Source organism: Arvicola amphibius, chromosome 11 (genome assembly GCF_903992535.2).
Source record: "Arvicola amphibius chromosome 11, mArvAmp1.2, whole genome shotgun sequence".
NCBI classification, from domain to species: domain Eukaryota; kingdom Metazoa; phylum Chordata; class Mammalia; order Rodentia; family Cricetidae; genus Arvicola; species Arvicola amphibius.
Window position 1 is genome coordinate 54,641,476 of NC_052057.2, and position 15,364 is coordinate 54,656,839.

A 15,364-nucleotide genomic window follows, 5' to 3' on the forward strand; every position below is an offset into this window, starting at 1 on the left:
GAAAATGGTGAGGATTAAGTGAGAAAAATCTATGAAAAGAAATTCAGACCAAACAAAGCAGACAGGAACACATGTGATGCTATGCATTGTTCTATATTACAGGTTACTATTAGTGAAATTCTCACAATTCCCAAATTCAATTATTAAATATAATAAGAGTATTAAATTATAAACATGTCCCTCTTGGAACAAGAATGGAAGGAACAGAAGTACAAATCGAAGTCTACACTAGCAGTTAATAAGTTAATCATACAAGCCTTCAAAGAGAAAGCACTCAGTTCAGCAAACATAATTCACTTAACAGATATAAAGTGAAATGAAGGTCATATGTATTCCCAACAATCCTTTCTTACACACAAATATGATATTCCACTTTAAGCTGACAGGCAGTAGACTTACAATCCAATTGCTCAGCACAGAAAGTGGACAGATGATCAGTGTTGCTCTTGACCTCTCTCCAGTATCAAATTTCTTTAACCCCTCCATCACAGATGCTCCTAAAAGAACAAGGAGTTGGTAGACTTTACCTGTTTGCTTAAATACTTAGATATACATCTCAATACGGTCCTATCAATCATCATCTCTGAAGACAGAAATCCAGAAGAATTGAAAAAGAGAAAATAGGCATGGGACGGGAAGGGTGTCAGACAGATCTGTGATTTGGGGGCAGCCTGGTCTACAGAGGAAGTCCCAGGGCATCCAAAGCTACACAGAGAAACCCTGTCACGATAGATAGATAGATAGATAGATAGATAGATAGATAGATAGATAGATAGATAGATAGATAGATAGATAATGATGATGATGATAGATAGATAGATAGATGGATAGATAGATAGATAGATAGATAGATAGATAGATAGATAACCAACAATTAAGTAGTAATTATCAGGGAAAATCAGAGGACTGTAACAGGACAATTGGAGCAGTTGTCCCTCCTCAGTTAAACTTTCCCAGAAACACCCTCATAGACACAACCAGGGGTATGTCTATAGTGATTTTCACCCCAAGCAAACTGACCAACTATCACAACTCCATCTCCTGACAACTTGACATACAAGCACATCACTTTAAGGCATAACATTGTACCCTGGCCCCTGAACTTTCATGCTCATCTCAAAATGCATTTAATTTCATTTCTAAAATTCCTCACAGACTTTTTGATAGCCCCAGGACTGTTCAATAGTTCAAAGGTTCTTGTGAAACTCAGGCAAATTTCTTAACTGTGAGCCCCTATAGCTTTTCTCACAAACACCCTAAGGTTGCAGCATCTCCAACATCTTGGACTTCCACTCTACCCAAGGCCTTACATGCCTCCCACACCTCCCTCCCAGATTTCTGACCCTTCCACACACTTTCCAGCCTCAGCAGCTTTTTGAAACCTTGCCATGCCTCCACAAACCTCTTCTTATGCATCATATGGACAACATTTCCAAGTTACGTCAGCTCAAAATGTAGCTTGATCCTTTGGATCAAAGTTGCAACCACTTCTGTGTACTTTTAAGGCTGACCCTGAGCAAACACTACTCTGGGTGGCAGTTGTGGAGCAGAGAACGCCTTCAGTGGCATTGTGTCCTGGCTCTCTCCTTTTAAATTTACCTGCCCTGTTACAAACTGAAGCCTTCAATGGGTAAGGTCTTGCCCTCTGTGTACTTCTCGTATACCAGTACAGCTGCAAAGTTCTTCAATGCTGTTAATCTCTGTAACAATTATAGTCCCTCTCTCCATATCTCTGCGGTCCTCAACTATAAATTCTTTTTTTTTTTTTTTTTTTTTTTTTGGTTTTTCGAGACAGGGTTTCCCTGTAGTTACTAGAGCCTGTCCTGGAACTAGCTCTTGTAGACCAGGCTGGCCTCGAACTCAGAGATCCGCCTGCCTCTGCCTCCCGAGTGCTGGGATTAAAGGCGTGCGCCACCACCGCCCGGCTCAACTATAAATTCTTACTCCTTCCTTTCCAAGCTGCACTTACCTTTCTGCCCCACTTGCAATTTTCTCTGTCAACCTGTTTAAGAGCAGTGAGCAGTAACCATCACACAGCCTAAATGTTATCCTTTCTTAAAATTACTGTGCCAAACAATCAATGCTTTTTAATTCAGGCACATCCAAACGGTTAAGTCACAGACTGAATGAAATCGGGTTCTTTGCCAGAATAAAACAAAAAGCCGCTAGCCCAGTTCACAAGAGAGTCCTTTGAAAGCTGATGGGCCAATTCCCTACTATTCTTACATCTCTCAGAATTCTGATCTTCCAAATTCCCACCAAAATGGCTCATTAGTCTCTTGTCTAAAGAATGTCTGTAGCCTGTAGCTTGAAAATCTTCCACATTGATTCTGTAAACCAGTGCTAAATGCTTACAAACCAGTCAGGGTTAGCACAGCAATAACACCATTCCTCAGTACCAATTTTCTCTTAGTTTTTGTGACAAAATACCCTACAAAAGCAAATAAAAAATTATTTGGCCTTAAAATTGAGAATATATTGCTCATTATAGAGGGTAAGTCATGGCAGCAGAAGCATGAAGCGGCTACATCCAAAGTCAGGAAGTACAGAAAAATAAATGTGCAGCTCCCTTTCTCCTTATTAAGTCTTGAACCAGCCCATGGAATGGAACTGCCTACATTCAGAATGGATTTTTCTCTCCCTAACTAATTTTTCTATATTTAAGAAAAATCATTATATGTGTGCATATGATATGTGTAAGTGTGTGTGTGTGTGTGTGTGTGTGTGTTCCTGAAGAGGTCAGAAAGAAGTAGCTACATCCCATGGAGCTGGGATTAAACGCATTTGTGAGCTATCCAACATAGGTGCTGGGAACTGAATTTGGGCCCTATAAATAGTAGTACATATTCTTAACCCCTAAGCCATCAGGTTCAAAACGTACCTTTTCTATTAATTTATTTTACATCCAGACCATACTGCCCCTCCCTCTCCTCCCAGTCCCTCCCCCCACTTTCTTTCTGTCACGTCCCCCGACATTGATCTACCCCTCCTCCATATTCTCTCAGAAAGAAGTAGGCCTCCTCTGAGCATCAGCAGAACATTGCATATCAAGCTGCCCTAAGAACAAGCACCTCCCAAGAGCCAGCCAAAAGCACCAGCAACAGCCCTGCTCCCACTGCCAGGGGTCCAACAAACAAACCAAGCTACAAACTGTCAAATATATGCAGAGGGTCTGTGTTGGTCCCATGCAGGCCCCTAGTTGTTTGTTCTGATTCTGTGAATTCCCATCAGCCAGACTAGCTGTTTCTGGGGGTTTCTGATGTCCCTGATTTCCCCCTGGCTCATACAATCCCTCCTTCCTCTCCTCAGCAGAACTCCCCAAATTCTGCCCAATGTTTGACTCATGTCTATAAATCTGCCCCATTCAGCCACTGGATGAAGGCTCTCTGATGACAACCTGGGTTGTCACAGGTGATGGCCCCTTCAGGCTATGCACCCACTGCTGCCCATCTTAGCTGGGGCCATTCTTGTAGACTCATGGAAGTTTCTTTTGCATCAAGCTTCTACTGGACTCCATAAAGCCTCCATTTCCAATCATCTATCTCAAAACTCTCCCCTTTGCTCACCTCCCAACTCGATCCCTGAAATTCCTACGCTGACCTACCCCCTAGTCCAACCAGATCTCCTTCATTTCCCCTTCCCTGGGAGATCCAAGTGTCCCCCCTTAGGCCCTTCTTGTTACCTAGCCTCTCTGGGTAAAATATACCACTTTTAAACAGACTACATGCAAGTCTATTTTATGTCATCATACTTTTTTATCTTCTTGTATCATTTAACATCAAAAATCTTTTATTCATTGCATTCACATGACTGCTCAATAAGCCATAGAAATAAGATTTTGTGCTATATATGGAAACCAAGGCACAGAGATACAATTCTCTCAAACATCTATCCTAAATTCTATCTTTTTCCATCATACTCATAAAGCAATGTTGTTTTTCTATAAACAAAATAAAAATTACAATAAAGCTCATTGACATTTTAAAATGAAAGCAAATCATAATCATACTAAAATTTAGGTCTTTTATTTAAATTCATCCAAGTTAAGCTTTAAATCAATCATAAATGACTCTGCTCCTTTACTAGAACAAAACAGGGTGGGAGGAGTGGAAAACTAGACTTACTGACCCTTTTTCAATATTTTCTTCTTTGTTACAGGGGCAGATGAAGTAAGTGCATGAGCAAATGTTGTATCTTCTTTAACTTTAGATGATCCTGATAAGAAGAAAAAAAAATCACAGAATCATAAAAATTCTTTACTCTGCCTCCTCAAGCACCTTCAATATTCTACAACTTGAAAGATTATATTATTAAATAAAAATAGTATTTGGTAAATAACAATGCCATTTATGACACTAAGCGTAGGTCTATACTTCAAAGTTAAGATGTAATTATACCCCAGCAGTTACTTCTTTTAAAAGAAGAGAAAGTAGGAACAGATAAATGCAAACAGATTCAACTCTCAGGAAAGAAAGCTGTATCATTATGAAGCAGCCAAATTTCACATCAGTCCAATGGTGATAAGCTGTTTTTCAAATGTATTTCTTAGCTAACCAGAAAGAAAATAGGGTTTGAATTAATAGGAAAATAAGGAATGTCATAAAGATGAAGGAAATAAATGGTACTCATTCTTTTATATGTGTATAATGTGATATTGCCAAGAAGGCACTCCAAATCTGTTCATTACTTTGTGTGTGTGCATTTGTGTGTGTACATGCTTGTACACACCTGTGTAAAAATACAATGTTTTATACAAGATATTATAAGTAGAAGAAAATGACTGTTTTGTTTAAAGTTGGATTAAATATTCAGTACTAGATTTTTAACTTGAAATTATTCATTGAATTTAAATTACTTAATTCATTAACACATGATAAATTCATGAGAAGTTCAAATGCAGGGAAGAGTTCAAAAGCAGCCAAATTTTATACTATTGATAAAACCTTTCAAACTAACAAGATGTCAATTAATGATTGCTTCATTTTTAAAATTTTCACAAGCAGATTATGTAAATACTGTGATGTAATATATACTTACCTTTTACACTACTTTTAGTATCTGACTGTGCATTTTCCAGCTTATCTAAAATATACATACATACATACATACATACATACATACATAAATACATACATAAATAAAAAAGATGGACAGACTAGGAGATCAGAATATATGACAGAGTCAAACCAAGTCGTATTACCTTTCATTTTCTTTGCCAGTTCACTAGTTTCAATTTTCTCTAAATCACTGCTTTCAGTGTACTCAACAGAAATTTTTCTTCTGAAATTGAAAGATTCAAAATAAAATGTAGTAAAGCAATATATTTAACACATTCAATACAGAAGGTGTTTAACTCCAATTCACTTTTTAAAAATTCTTTCAAAAAAGTCTCTGATTTGCCAAGCAAAAGTCAAATGTGCTGAAAGTTTTTTTCCTCTTATGCATTTGTAAAATCTAGTACCACTAAGATTACATTTGAAAAGTCATTCACATAGAGTTCAGTATTCAGTAGTTCAACTAAAACATTGATGGAACATTAGAACCAAAAAGAGATGGCAGATGACAACCACATGCAGACTGTTAAATTCACAAGGAAGTAAAGCAAGGACTGCTAGAGCGAGCCACTTGTCTTTGAGGGGAGTGTTGACAGGAAAACACTAGCTTCAGTAGCAAAGAAAAAAGGAATAAACAGAACAGGAAAGTCCACAATTGATTCTAAAGTACTCAAGTCCCAACTGGGGCATTCTCTGTTCTCCAAAGAGGAATGGGAACAACTAGACAGGATGAGGACCCCAGCTTAGGACAAACAGACCTTCAGACAGTCCAACTCTCAGTATAAGATAATGTAGGAAAGAAAAAGAAAGGAAGGAGGGCAGACATCTGTAGAGCCAATTTGTATAACGTTGTACAAATCATCAGAGATAGGCAGAATCGAAAGACAAAACAAAAAATAAGCCTTTACAGAAAGTACAGTGATAGCAGTCACATCACCGGGAAGATTTACAGTTCAACCAGACAATAATTTGGGGGCACATATTCTAAGTTCATATTCAGTATTTGGCTGGAGCAGAGGTATCAATCTAGTCATTTAAAAAGACCTTTGCTTTGCTAGCAACTTGGTGGAAATAGATGCAAAGCTCCATTCTGTATGGCCCAGGACATAGGTCAGGGGACTATTCTGAGTCCTGAAATGCAAAACACTTTTTTGGGGGAAGGGTCAATTGTTCCTCCCTGGCCACCCAGTCAGGAAAGAATCACTCAGTGGGGATTGAGACTCCAACTAAGAGCACACAGTGTTCTTAAGTAGTAGAAATAGGGTCTGAACCATGAACTAGATTAAGATTCACTAGTCCTTTAAGAGTAGGACATGTAGTAGCAAGAGCTTAAAAGTTAACTAGGACACCTGCTACTGGAAACCTTGCTGACATCTCTTTCTAGTTTCTACAGACTGACAGATACTTCTATAGTTACAATGCCCTCAAAGCACAACTTCTGGATACAAGGCAAACAAAACAAAGATCAACCAACATAGGAAGCTTAATATCACAGTTTCTCCTATCACCAGAAAACACCAACCCAAACAGCAAAGAAAACATTTAACAGTGTAGAGATAGGATGGTTACCTAAACTGATACAAGTGTTGGCTCAGAAATATTCTGTACTCAGGTATGCGACCACATAAAATCACCTATATAGACACAAGTGACCACTCTGAGACAGTCTGCACCTGCATGCAGTTAGTGACTACAAATAGTCTGCAAGTGAACATATACAAATGGCTTCAGAAGAGAGGTAGAGATTCAATGGGTCTGCATTAGCCCTCTCAATAGTCAGACATCATGGGGGAGGAGTTCAAGGAGCCCTATTCCTCCCTGCTGAATTAGTGGATACTGGTAGATCTGCAGACGGAATGTAATCTTGATCAAAAGCCTCTGGCTGGAAAGTTCAAAGGCCCTAAGGTAGAATCTACTAATGTTGTTTTGCTAAATGGCATATTGTCAAATTACCTTCTAAATATCTGTTTATACCTATTGTCTTGGGATGTTCTTAACCTCAGTGAGGGAAGCTTCTTTTTGCAGTGGATTGAAGTAAATGCAGACATTTAAAATTGATCAAAGTGCTAAAAATAAGAGACTAAGGGTTGAGCTCTAATGTCCCTGATTAAGGACTTCTATCATCCCCTATTCTCCAATAAAGTTCATGAAATGTTGGAAAAGAGGAGGTAAAAACAATGAGCTGGTAGATGGAGAGGACATTACACAGCTATCAAATTCACGAACTCATTGCAACTGTGGTTACAGGCACACAATAAGGACAATCAAAACCCTGACATAGGTTGACATTTTCTCCAGGCCCTACCCCTTTCAGAGGAGCTACTAGAAGCTGATAATTGCTAGAAGAAAGGAAACCATTCTTTTTTTTTTTATTAAAAATTTCCGCCTCCCCGCCTCCCATTTATCTCCCCCTCCCCCCTCCACTCCCTCTCCAGTTCCTGTCCGAAGAGCAGTAAGGGTTCCCTGCCCTGTGGGAAGTCCAAGGTCCTCCCCCTCCATCCAGGTCTAGGAAGGTGAGCATCCAAACAGGCTAGTTCCCCCCCCCCAAAGCCAGTATATGTAGTAGGATCAAAATCCAGTGCCGTTGTCCTTGGCTTCTCAGCAGCCCTCATTGTCCACCATGTTCAGGGAGTCCAGTTTTATCCTGTGCTTTTTCAGCCCCAGTCCAGCTGGCCTGGGTGAGCTCCGATGAGATCAGCCCCACCATCTCAGTGGATGGGTGCACCCCTCGCGGTCCTGACTTCCTTGCACCATTCTTTTTTGAGATTGTGGCTACTGTTAGGTCTTTCATCCTCCAATAGATGGTCCCATACCAATGAGCCTATGGGCAGTACTAACCAGACTTACTTGTTTATCAAGAAGAGGAGGAAGAAGGGAGAGGGGAGGAGGAAAAGAAGAAGAGGAGAAGGAGGAAGGACAGATTGAGGAGGGAATTCAATTCCCACAAGGAATAAAAAGGGGGCATGTATATTTCACTGTGTGCATGTATGAAATTCTCAAGAATAAGAAATTTTTTAAAAAAGATAGGAAAAACAAAACAAATATATGCCAATGGATATGCAAGGAAAATGAGAGCCTGTGTGTTGTTCTGAGACTGTAAACTAGTGTAGCCATTTTTGAAGTCATAATGGGTCATCAAAAAGCTAAAAACAGAACTACTGCTTGGTCCAGGTATACTACTCCTGCATATATACCCAAAAGACTGAGTTAACACACTATGGAGATGCAAGCATATCAGTGCTTACTGTTGCATTATTTACAGAAGCTAAAGAATGCACCTAGTGTGGATGTCCCATCAACAGCCAAATTAATAAAGAAAGACATGTTACATCTACACAATAGGGTGTTAGCCATAAAGAAAAATGAATCATGACAAGAAAATGCCAAGAATAAGCCAGACTCAGGCAAGTAAATGTTTTCGCTCATTTTGTGGAACTTAAATTGAACAAAGATACATAAAGCTATATATACTCAAAATTCTCTGCACATACTTATATAACATCAAAGCAAAAAAGATATTGGAAGAAAGGAGATTAGAGAGAGGTGAAAAAAACAGATGGAGGATGAATATGGCCAAGGTATCTGGTATTGAAAATGTCTTTATGAAGACTACCAGTAAGTATAATATAAACCAATAAAGAAAATCTTGATAGTCTTTGAAAATGGAATAAGGAAAAAATGCAACTCTTATCAAAGAAAAGGGAAAACATGATTATTTCATAAACTTTGTGTAGTAAGCATTTAAGAACAAAGGAATTTGGAATTAGACTACCAGGATTCTAATCCTCATTTTACTAGTAACTTGTTAGGACTTCATGCAAATCACTAAACTATGTCTGTTTCCTCACTTGGAAAATGGGGATAAGAATAAAAGCAACTAGATAGTATAAATGTAACTATATACAAAAGACCTAAAAATACAATCATTCTGAAGAGTAAGCATGTCTGTACTGGCTATAGTACATATTCTGGGTGCTGTTTGTACATGTTTTCCTTATTATATATTTATTTCCTTTGTTCTGATCTAGTCTACCCAACAGTGCTATATTACACAGGCTTATGACTAGTTTAGATTTAAGATTTGGCATTTACATAATAGGGAAATGAGGCTAAATTCAGAGATTAAGAGCACTGGCTCGTTTTCCAGAAGACTTAGGTTCAATTCCCCAACATGGTGGTTTATATAGGTCTGTAACTTCAGTTCCAACAGATTCGATGCCTTCTTCTGGCTTCCTTGAACATTGGGCATGTAAGTGGCAAACAGACATACAATAGCCATGCACTTATACTTATGTGTAATAATAAATAATAAAATGAAAAAAATTTAAATAAAAAGAAAACTAGTAAGTAATGACTTTGAGTTCAGTTCATGAAGGGATTAATAACAGAATCATCAATTACACCATATTTTCTGACTGCTGCTGAGAAATTACTGGTGGAGATTTAGACACAAAATCACATCCATGTACACTGATGGGAGAAAACACTGTATAACAAAAGTCTGGTACCTACACCTAGGTGAGAGGGTAAATGAAATTTATAAAGTCAACAGAATCAACGTATTATCAAATGGGAATGATAGCTTTTATCCAAGTTCTCCCTAGATTCTAGTCTGTGTTAATACTCCACAAATAATTTTTTGAACAAAGCAAAGAAAGCTGTGTTAAATCCTCCAAACACATCCTTCAAAAAGCCTTCCTTTCTGCATTCCTAAAAGTCGAAGGAAAACTCTTAATGTTTCACAAGAAAATCTAGGTCAAAAAAAAAAAAAATCACCAAGTGGCCAGGCAGTTGTGGCATATGCTTTTAATCTCAGCACTTGGAACGCAGAGCCAGGTGGATCTCTGTGAGTTAGAGGTCAGCCTGGTCTACAGTGAGAGTTCCAGAACAGGCTCCAAAGCTACAAAGAGAAACCCCATCTTGAACCCCCCCCAAAAGAAAGGAAGAAAGGGAAGGGAGAAAGGGAGAAAAGGAAGGAGAGAGAGAGAGAGAGAGAGAGAGAGAGAGAGAGAGAGAGAGAGAGAGAGAGAGAGAGAGAGAGAGAGAGAGAGAGAGAGAGAGGACAGAAAGGAAAAGAAAGAAAAAGTGGTAGGTAGTAGCAATGGTTAAAAATAAACCACTTATTGTATAGATTAATATTACTTTACTTTTAAAATAAAAAATAGGAAAAGATTGGCAGCATGATTTAAGAATTAATAAATTCTTTTTTATAGAGTAATATTATGTTTCATTTTTAAAATAAGAATACTACACGTCATTGCAATTTAGTAATCTGCAATTAGGAAATGTATTTGAAGTAAACTATAACTGAAATATAGTACTCATCTCTTTCTCTTATAAGAACACAGAGGAAGAGTGTAAGCAAATATGCCATGTAGATAAACCTCGACACTTTACCTTTTAGGGCAAAAGCTAGAGACTTCTGATATAAGAAATTTATGCGTCGCCTGAATATCTGAAATAACGGATTCTCCGCCACATCTGGATGGCTCTATTTCAAAGAAACACACAGAATAAACAAGCTGTCTTAAAATAGCACCATCTCTCCGAAAAGCTTAGATTTTTCCATAATCAACATTGAGCTTTAATACCTTTACTCCTTTCAAGCTCCTGGTACTCTTTCCGCATTTGTCCTAAACTAGTATTTTCCCATTGGGATATACCTTCAATTTTTTTTTGTTTTTTTTTTTTTTTGTTTTTTTTTTTTTTTTTGTTTTTCGAGACAGGGTTTCCCTGTAGTTTCTAGAGCCTGTCCTGAAACTAGCTCTTGTAGACCAGGCTGGCCTCGAACTCACAGAGATCCGCCTGCCTCTGCCTCCCGAGTGCTGGGATTAAAGGCGTGCGCCACCACCGCCCGGCTTTCAATTTTTTATGAACCAATAAAAATGTCTTTTTCCATAGTCACTGACTAACCCAGAGGCTGAGTTTACTTCTGTATTAAAATAAACGAGCAAAAAACAAAACTATACATACACACCCACCACACACATGTACATAGGGGAGAAGGGTAAACAGATAGACACTGATAGACCCTAATAAAATACTAATGAATTTATATTTTCAAACATATTAGCACTCTTCCTTATCACTGTTTAGTCCTCCCAGGCTCTATAATACACTACTGTTGGCCTAAATTCAAACTCATTTTCTTCCCAGAGCACTTCATTAATTTTCAATGAAAATTTGATGCCATTATCTATTATAAGCCAATTTTCCTACCTCTCACCCAACGCCCACTTGCTTATATATTCTATCAAGCTTAAGAATGCTAACTTATGTAATTATTCTTGAGTTCTCATTTTCTCCCACAAGCTTATGAACTATTCTAACCCCTATATCCAAATATCTTACCATGAAAAAAGCAAAATTTATACTCAATCCTACTCTCAAAGAATGTTTTCTATCCCTTATTGTTCTTCACACTAATCTACAATATTTTTAGCCTTGCTCTGCTTCAATCTCGCTTCAAAGTTAAAGTATAAAGATCATGACTGCTAACATCACAGATCTCTTCCCTTCTTTGATTTCAGAGTTGGTTCTAATTTCTTTCTAGCTTTTAAATAAAATGAAGTTCTAAAACAAAATATTATTCTTTACTTTAAATTGTTCTTTGGAGAAATTTTTCTCTCAAAAACATTTTCCCTAACCTTTCTAACTGGTTTTATACTAATAACCAATCAATTACTTTGACAAAAACTTTTCTAATTACCAGTCCTTACAACATTCTTTAGAAAAATTGACCCTAAATGTTTATATATTACAAAACCAAAACAGAATTATCTTAGGTGAGAAAAACATCCATATTCACAATTAAAACTCACCGGTGCTTAGTCCATCGGCCTCGTTGTTAGTATTACTTCCTCTGAGTTTAACAGTCTCGTCCTTGTATTCCTATGCAAAAAGGCATTTTCTTCAACGGAATACCAGTTATTTTTACTGCTTTACATAATGAAGTCTACTTAAAAATGCTGACAGATTTCTCACTACTTTAAAAATGATGAAAATAGAGGGAAACATATACATAGATTTAAATTTTTTCACTAGAACGCAAAAACTGAAAATGATGAGAAGCTTCACACCTACTGATTAGTGTTCATGGAGATGGAAGGTCTATGCACACTAGAAGAGTAGAAAAGAAATCATCACTATTATCTAGCTTTGAGCACTGCAAGCTACAATAATGACACACTTACAAAATATACTAGTACAATGACAGTACAAATGTTATTAGAGTAACCAACCACCTTTCAACACTGGATTTAGGACCTACTCCATGAGACAGAACCCATACTTGGCACAGCTGAAGTAGCCCAGAACGTGAGACAAGGGGAAAACCTACTACTATTATTCTGATACATGAACTCAGCAATAAAACAACTCCTAATGACATACTGCTACACTCATAGGTTAGTACATTCCACAATTCTCATTAGAGAGTTGTTTCTTCTTGGAATAGATGGTAATAAACAGATACAACTTGTATACATACGAAAGTGAAAGATTTTGAAGGATTCTTTTCTTTTTTTTATTCCTTTTATTTTTTGGCTTATATACAGCAGTTTATTGCTAGAGAAAGTGCCAATACAAATAGCATTAAAAGCAAGATATAAATCCTCAGTCCTATGCTGACTCACATCAAGGACTCCCACGAAACAGGAGAAACACACACACACACACACACTCAATACTTTTCATATAGGCTAGAGGGCATATATCTGTTATATCAGACTTAAAAATGTCTTGAAGACATGGCAAACAGTGCTTTTAAATGTATGTGGCTTTATTGATATTAGTGCCTCAAAGAGAAAGGTTCTGTGATAATACCCATCTATCTTTTAGGGAAGGTATTGTGGTTTCTCTGATGTCCAAGAGTTGCACAACAGGCAAAGAGGTGGTTTTTAAAACCTCTCACCTCAAGGGTCAGAGTCTATGTGGAAGAGTAGGCAGAACAACTTAAGAGTCAGATAACTCCAAGGAAACAGCATTTTCCAGACACAATACTGATGTACATTATGAACTCAGAAAGTGTGACAGCACACATAAGACCTACACACATTCAAGCCAGACAAAATCCCAGCATGGGGGAGAGGAAATAGGCACAAAGTCCCACCCCTATATAAGAAACTATTTGCAATTCATCCCTGTTAGGAAAAAGAAAATCAGTTGTGTATTCCAAGGAAGTAAAATTAGATATATAAACCACATTGCAGGATAGGCCCCATGCTCAGAAACAGCTGGCTAACACAAAATGGACATCATGTTTTTATGTGCTTTTATCAGCATTTTGTTTAAGTATCTTTTTCTTTTCTTACTCTTTTTCTTGCACCAACCCATGCTTGTCCCATTTATGTTTTTTGTTTCATTTTGATAGAAAGAATATGAAGTTGGGTGGGAGGAGAGGTAGAAAATCTTGTATAAAAATTTTTTAATCCAAAAATTACAAAAAATAAAAAACTGCCTAGTTAGCTAATTGTACATATTGGCATTTGCTTAAAATAGGAAAAGCAATGAATATAACCTCGCACTATACTAAAAAGTGAAAATTAGTTGGCCTTAATCTTTCCAAATGAAAACAAACACACAGATGCACAAAAAGCTCTCAATTATACATGTCAGTATATATAAATGTATAAAAAACTCATAACATGAGATTTACATTAGAATAAAACGCCCCCACACTAAATTTTAAAACCAAGATTCTGGAGCTACCATTAGGCTGCCATTACCATACTCTCTTTTCTGGAATTCCCATAGCTAACAAGATATAGCAGTAGTACTCATAGCAAAATCAAGAAGCAAGCAAACAAATAAATATATCTGAGATCCTAACAGATTAAAATACCAGTAAAATTTTAAAAAATTGAAAATTCAATAAGGTCTAAGGAAAACTAGTATACATGAAAAGTAAAATACAGAAAGCATCTTTGTGTTGTTTTCTAATTCAGGCTTTTAGGATTTTCAGTTGAGAACAGGAATAACTGTTTATTTCTAATTTTTCTTTTGTTCTTCTCTCTCTCTCTTTCTCTCTCTCTCTCTCTCTCTCTCTCTCTCTCTCTCTCTCTCTCTCTCTCTCTCTCCCCCCTCTCTCTCTGTCCCTCCTCCCACCTACCAGCACTAATGAGCTCTCAGCTACTGTTTTACTGTTATGCCTGCCTGCATACTACTATGCTCCCCACCATGATCACCATGGTGATAATGGACTAACCCTCTGAAACTGTAAAGAACCTCCCAATTAATGTGTTTTTTTTTTTGTTTTTTTTTTTTTTTTTTTTTGGTAAGTAAACCTGGTCATCATGCTCTTCACAGAAACAGAACTAAGACAAATATGGTACTTATACTCTTTTTGGTTGTTTATTTGTGGTTTTTTAATTTGTTTGTTTTATTTCTGTTGTTTTGAACTAAACTCTTACTATGTTTCCCTTGACTGGCCTGGAACTCACTTTGTAGACTAGATGGGTCTCAAATTCAGAGATCTGCTTCAGCCCCTTGAGTACTGGGATTAAAAACATTTACCCCTCAAGAAAACTTACACTTCTATAAGTGTCATTATGCGTGGTTTAAAAATCATTAACCACATCTCAAAAAGATCAGCTATTATTAATTAGCTGTCAACTACTTTTAATGATATAGAAATTTCTGTGGTAAAGCAGCCTTCCTAGCACACACTTTCTTTACCTTTCTTGGATGATTCTTCTCACTTCTGTTACTGAGAAGAGGCTGGCCATCAGCAAAGTTGGTCAGAATCACTGCAATGGCAGTAAGAGTTTTGCCCTTTAAAATATTTTTAAAAGACAAATGGTCAGATTCTAAAATCCATCTAGAAAACATTTCAAAATGTATTTTAAAGTAATAAAATAGTGAGTATCAGTCAAAGCCACAGCATGTATGATTATTAAACAATATAACTGTTAATGAAAAATAAGTATTTCACTTAGTTAAGAACATTTTTCTTCTAACATAAGTTACTAGATGTTTGACTATAAACAGCAGAGAAATGTTATTTTATTGAATGATTAATACTCTACATTGAACTATCATTTTATCATGAAACTAATATCAACAGCTTTCACTGAACCTCAGAGTTAAGATAATGAGAAATTCTAATATGCATATGAAGACAATCATTTTCATTACTTTCAATAGTAGTATTCATAGTTAGTAACACAGAAATAAAAGTAGTAATTTTATTTATTTTTATTTTTTTATTTTTTGGTTTTTCGAGACAGGGTTTCTCTGCAGCTTTAGAGCCTGTCCTGGAACTAGCTCTTGTAGACCAGGCTGGTCTTGAACTCACAGAGATCCACCTGACT

The 15,364-nt window shown here is 37.0% G+C and overlaps 1 protein-coding gene across 3 annotated transcripts in view; it reads right to left on the reverse strand.

The window, feature by feature from the left end:
• Hltf (helicase like transcription factor) overlaps positions 1-15,364 on the reverse strand; it is a 67,309-nt gene that overhangs the window by 37,226 nt on the left and 14,719 nt on the right. For all 3 annotated transcript variants that reach the window (XR_005287390.1, XM_038347396.2, XM_038347394.2), the window contains exons 8-13: positions 14,730-14,825; positions 11,876-11,945; positions 10,452-10,545; positions 5,201-5,280; positions 4,129-4,215; positions 400-497 (exon numbers count right to left, since the gene is read on the reverse strand). Coding sequence is in view for 2 of the 3 variants with exons in the window: in XM_038347396.2 (XP_038203324.1) it covers positions 400-497; positions 4,129-4,215; positions 5,201-5,280; positions 10,452-10,545; positions 11,876-11,945; positions 14,730-14,825 (525 nt within the window). In the remaining variant the exon portion in view is untranslated. The remainder of the gene's footprint in view (positions 1-399; positions 498-4,128; positions 4,216-5,200; positions 5,281-10,451; positions 10,546-11,875; positions 11,946-14,729; positions 14,826-15,364) is intronic.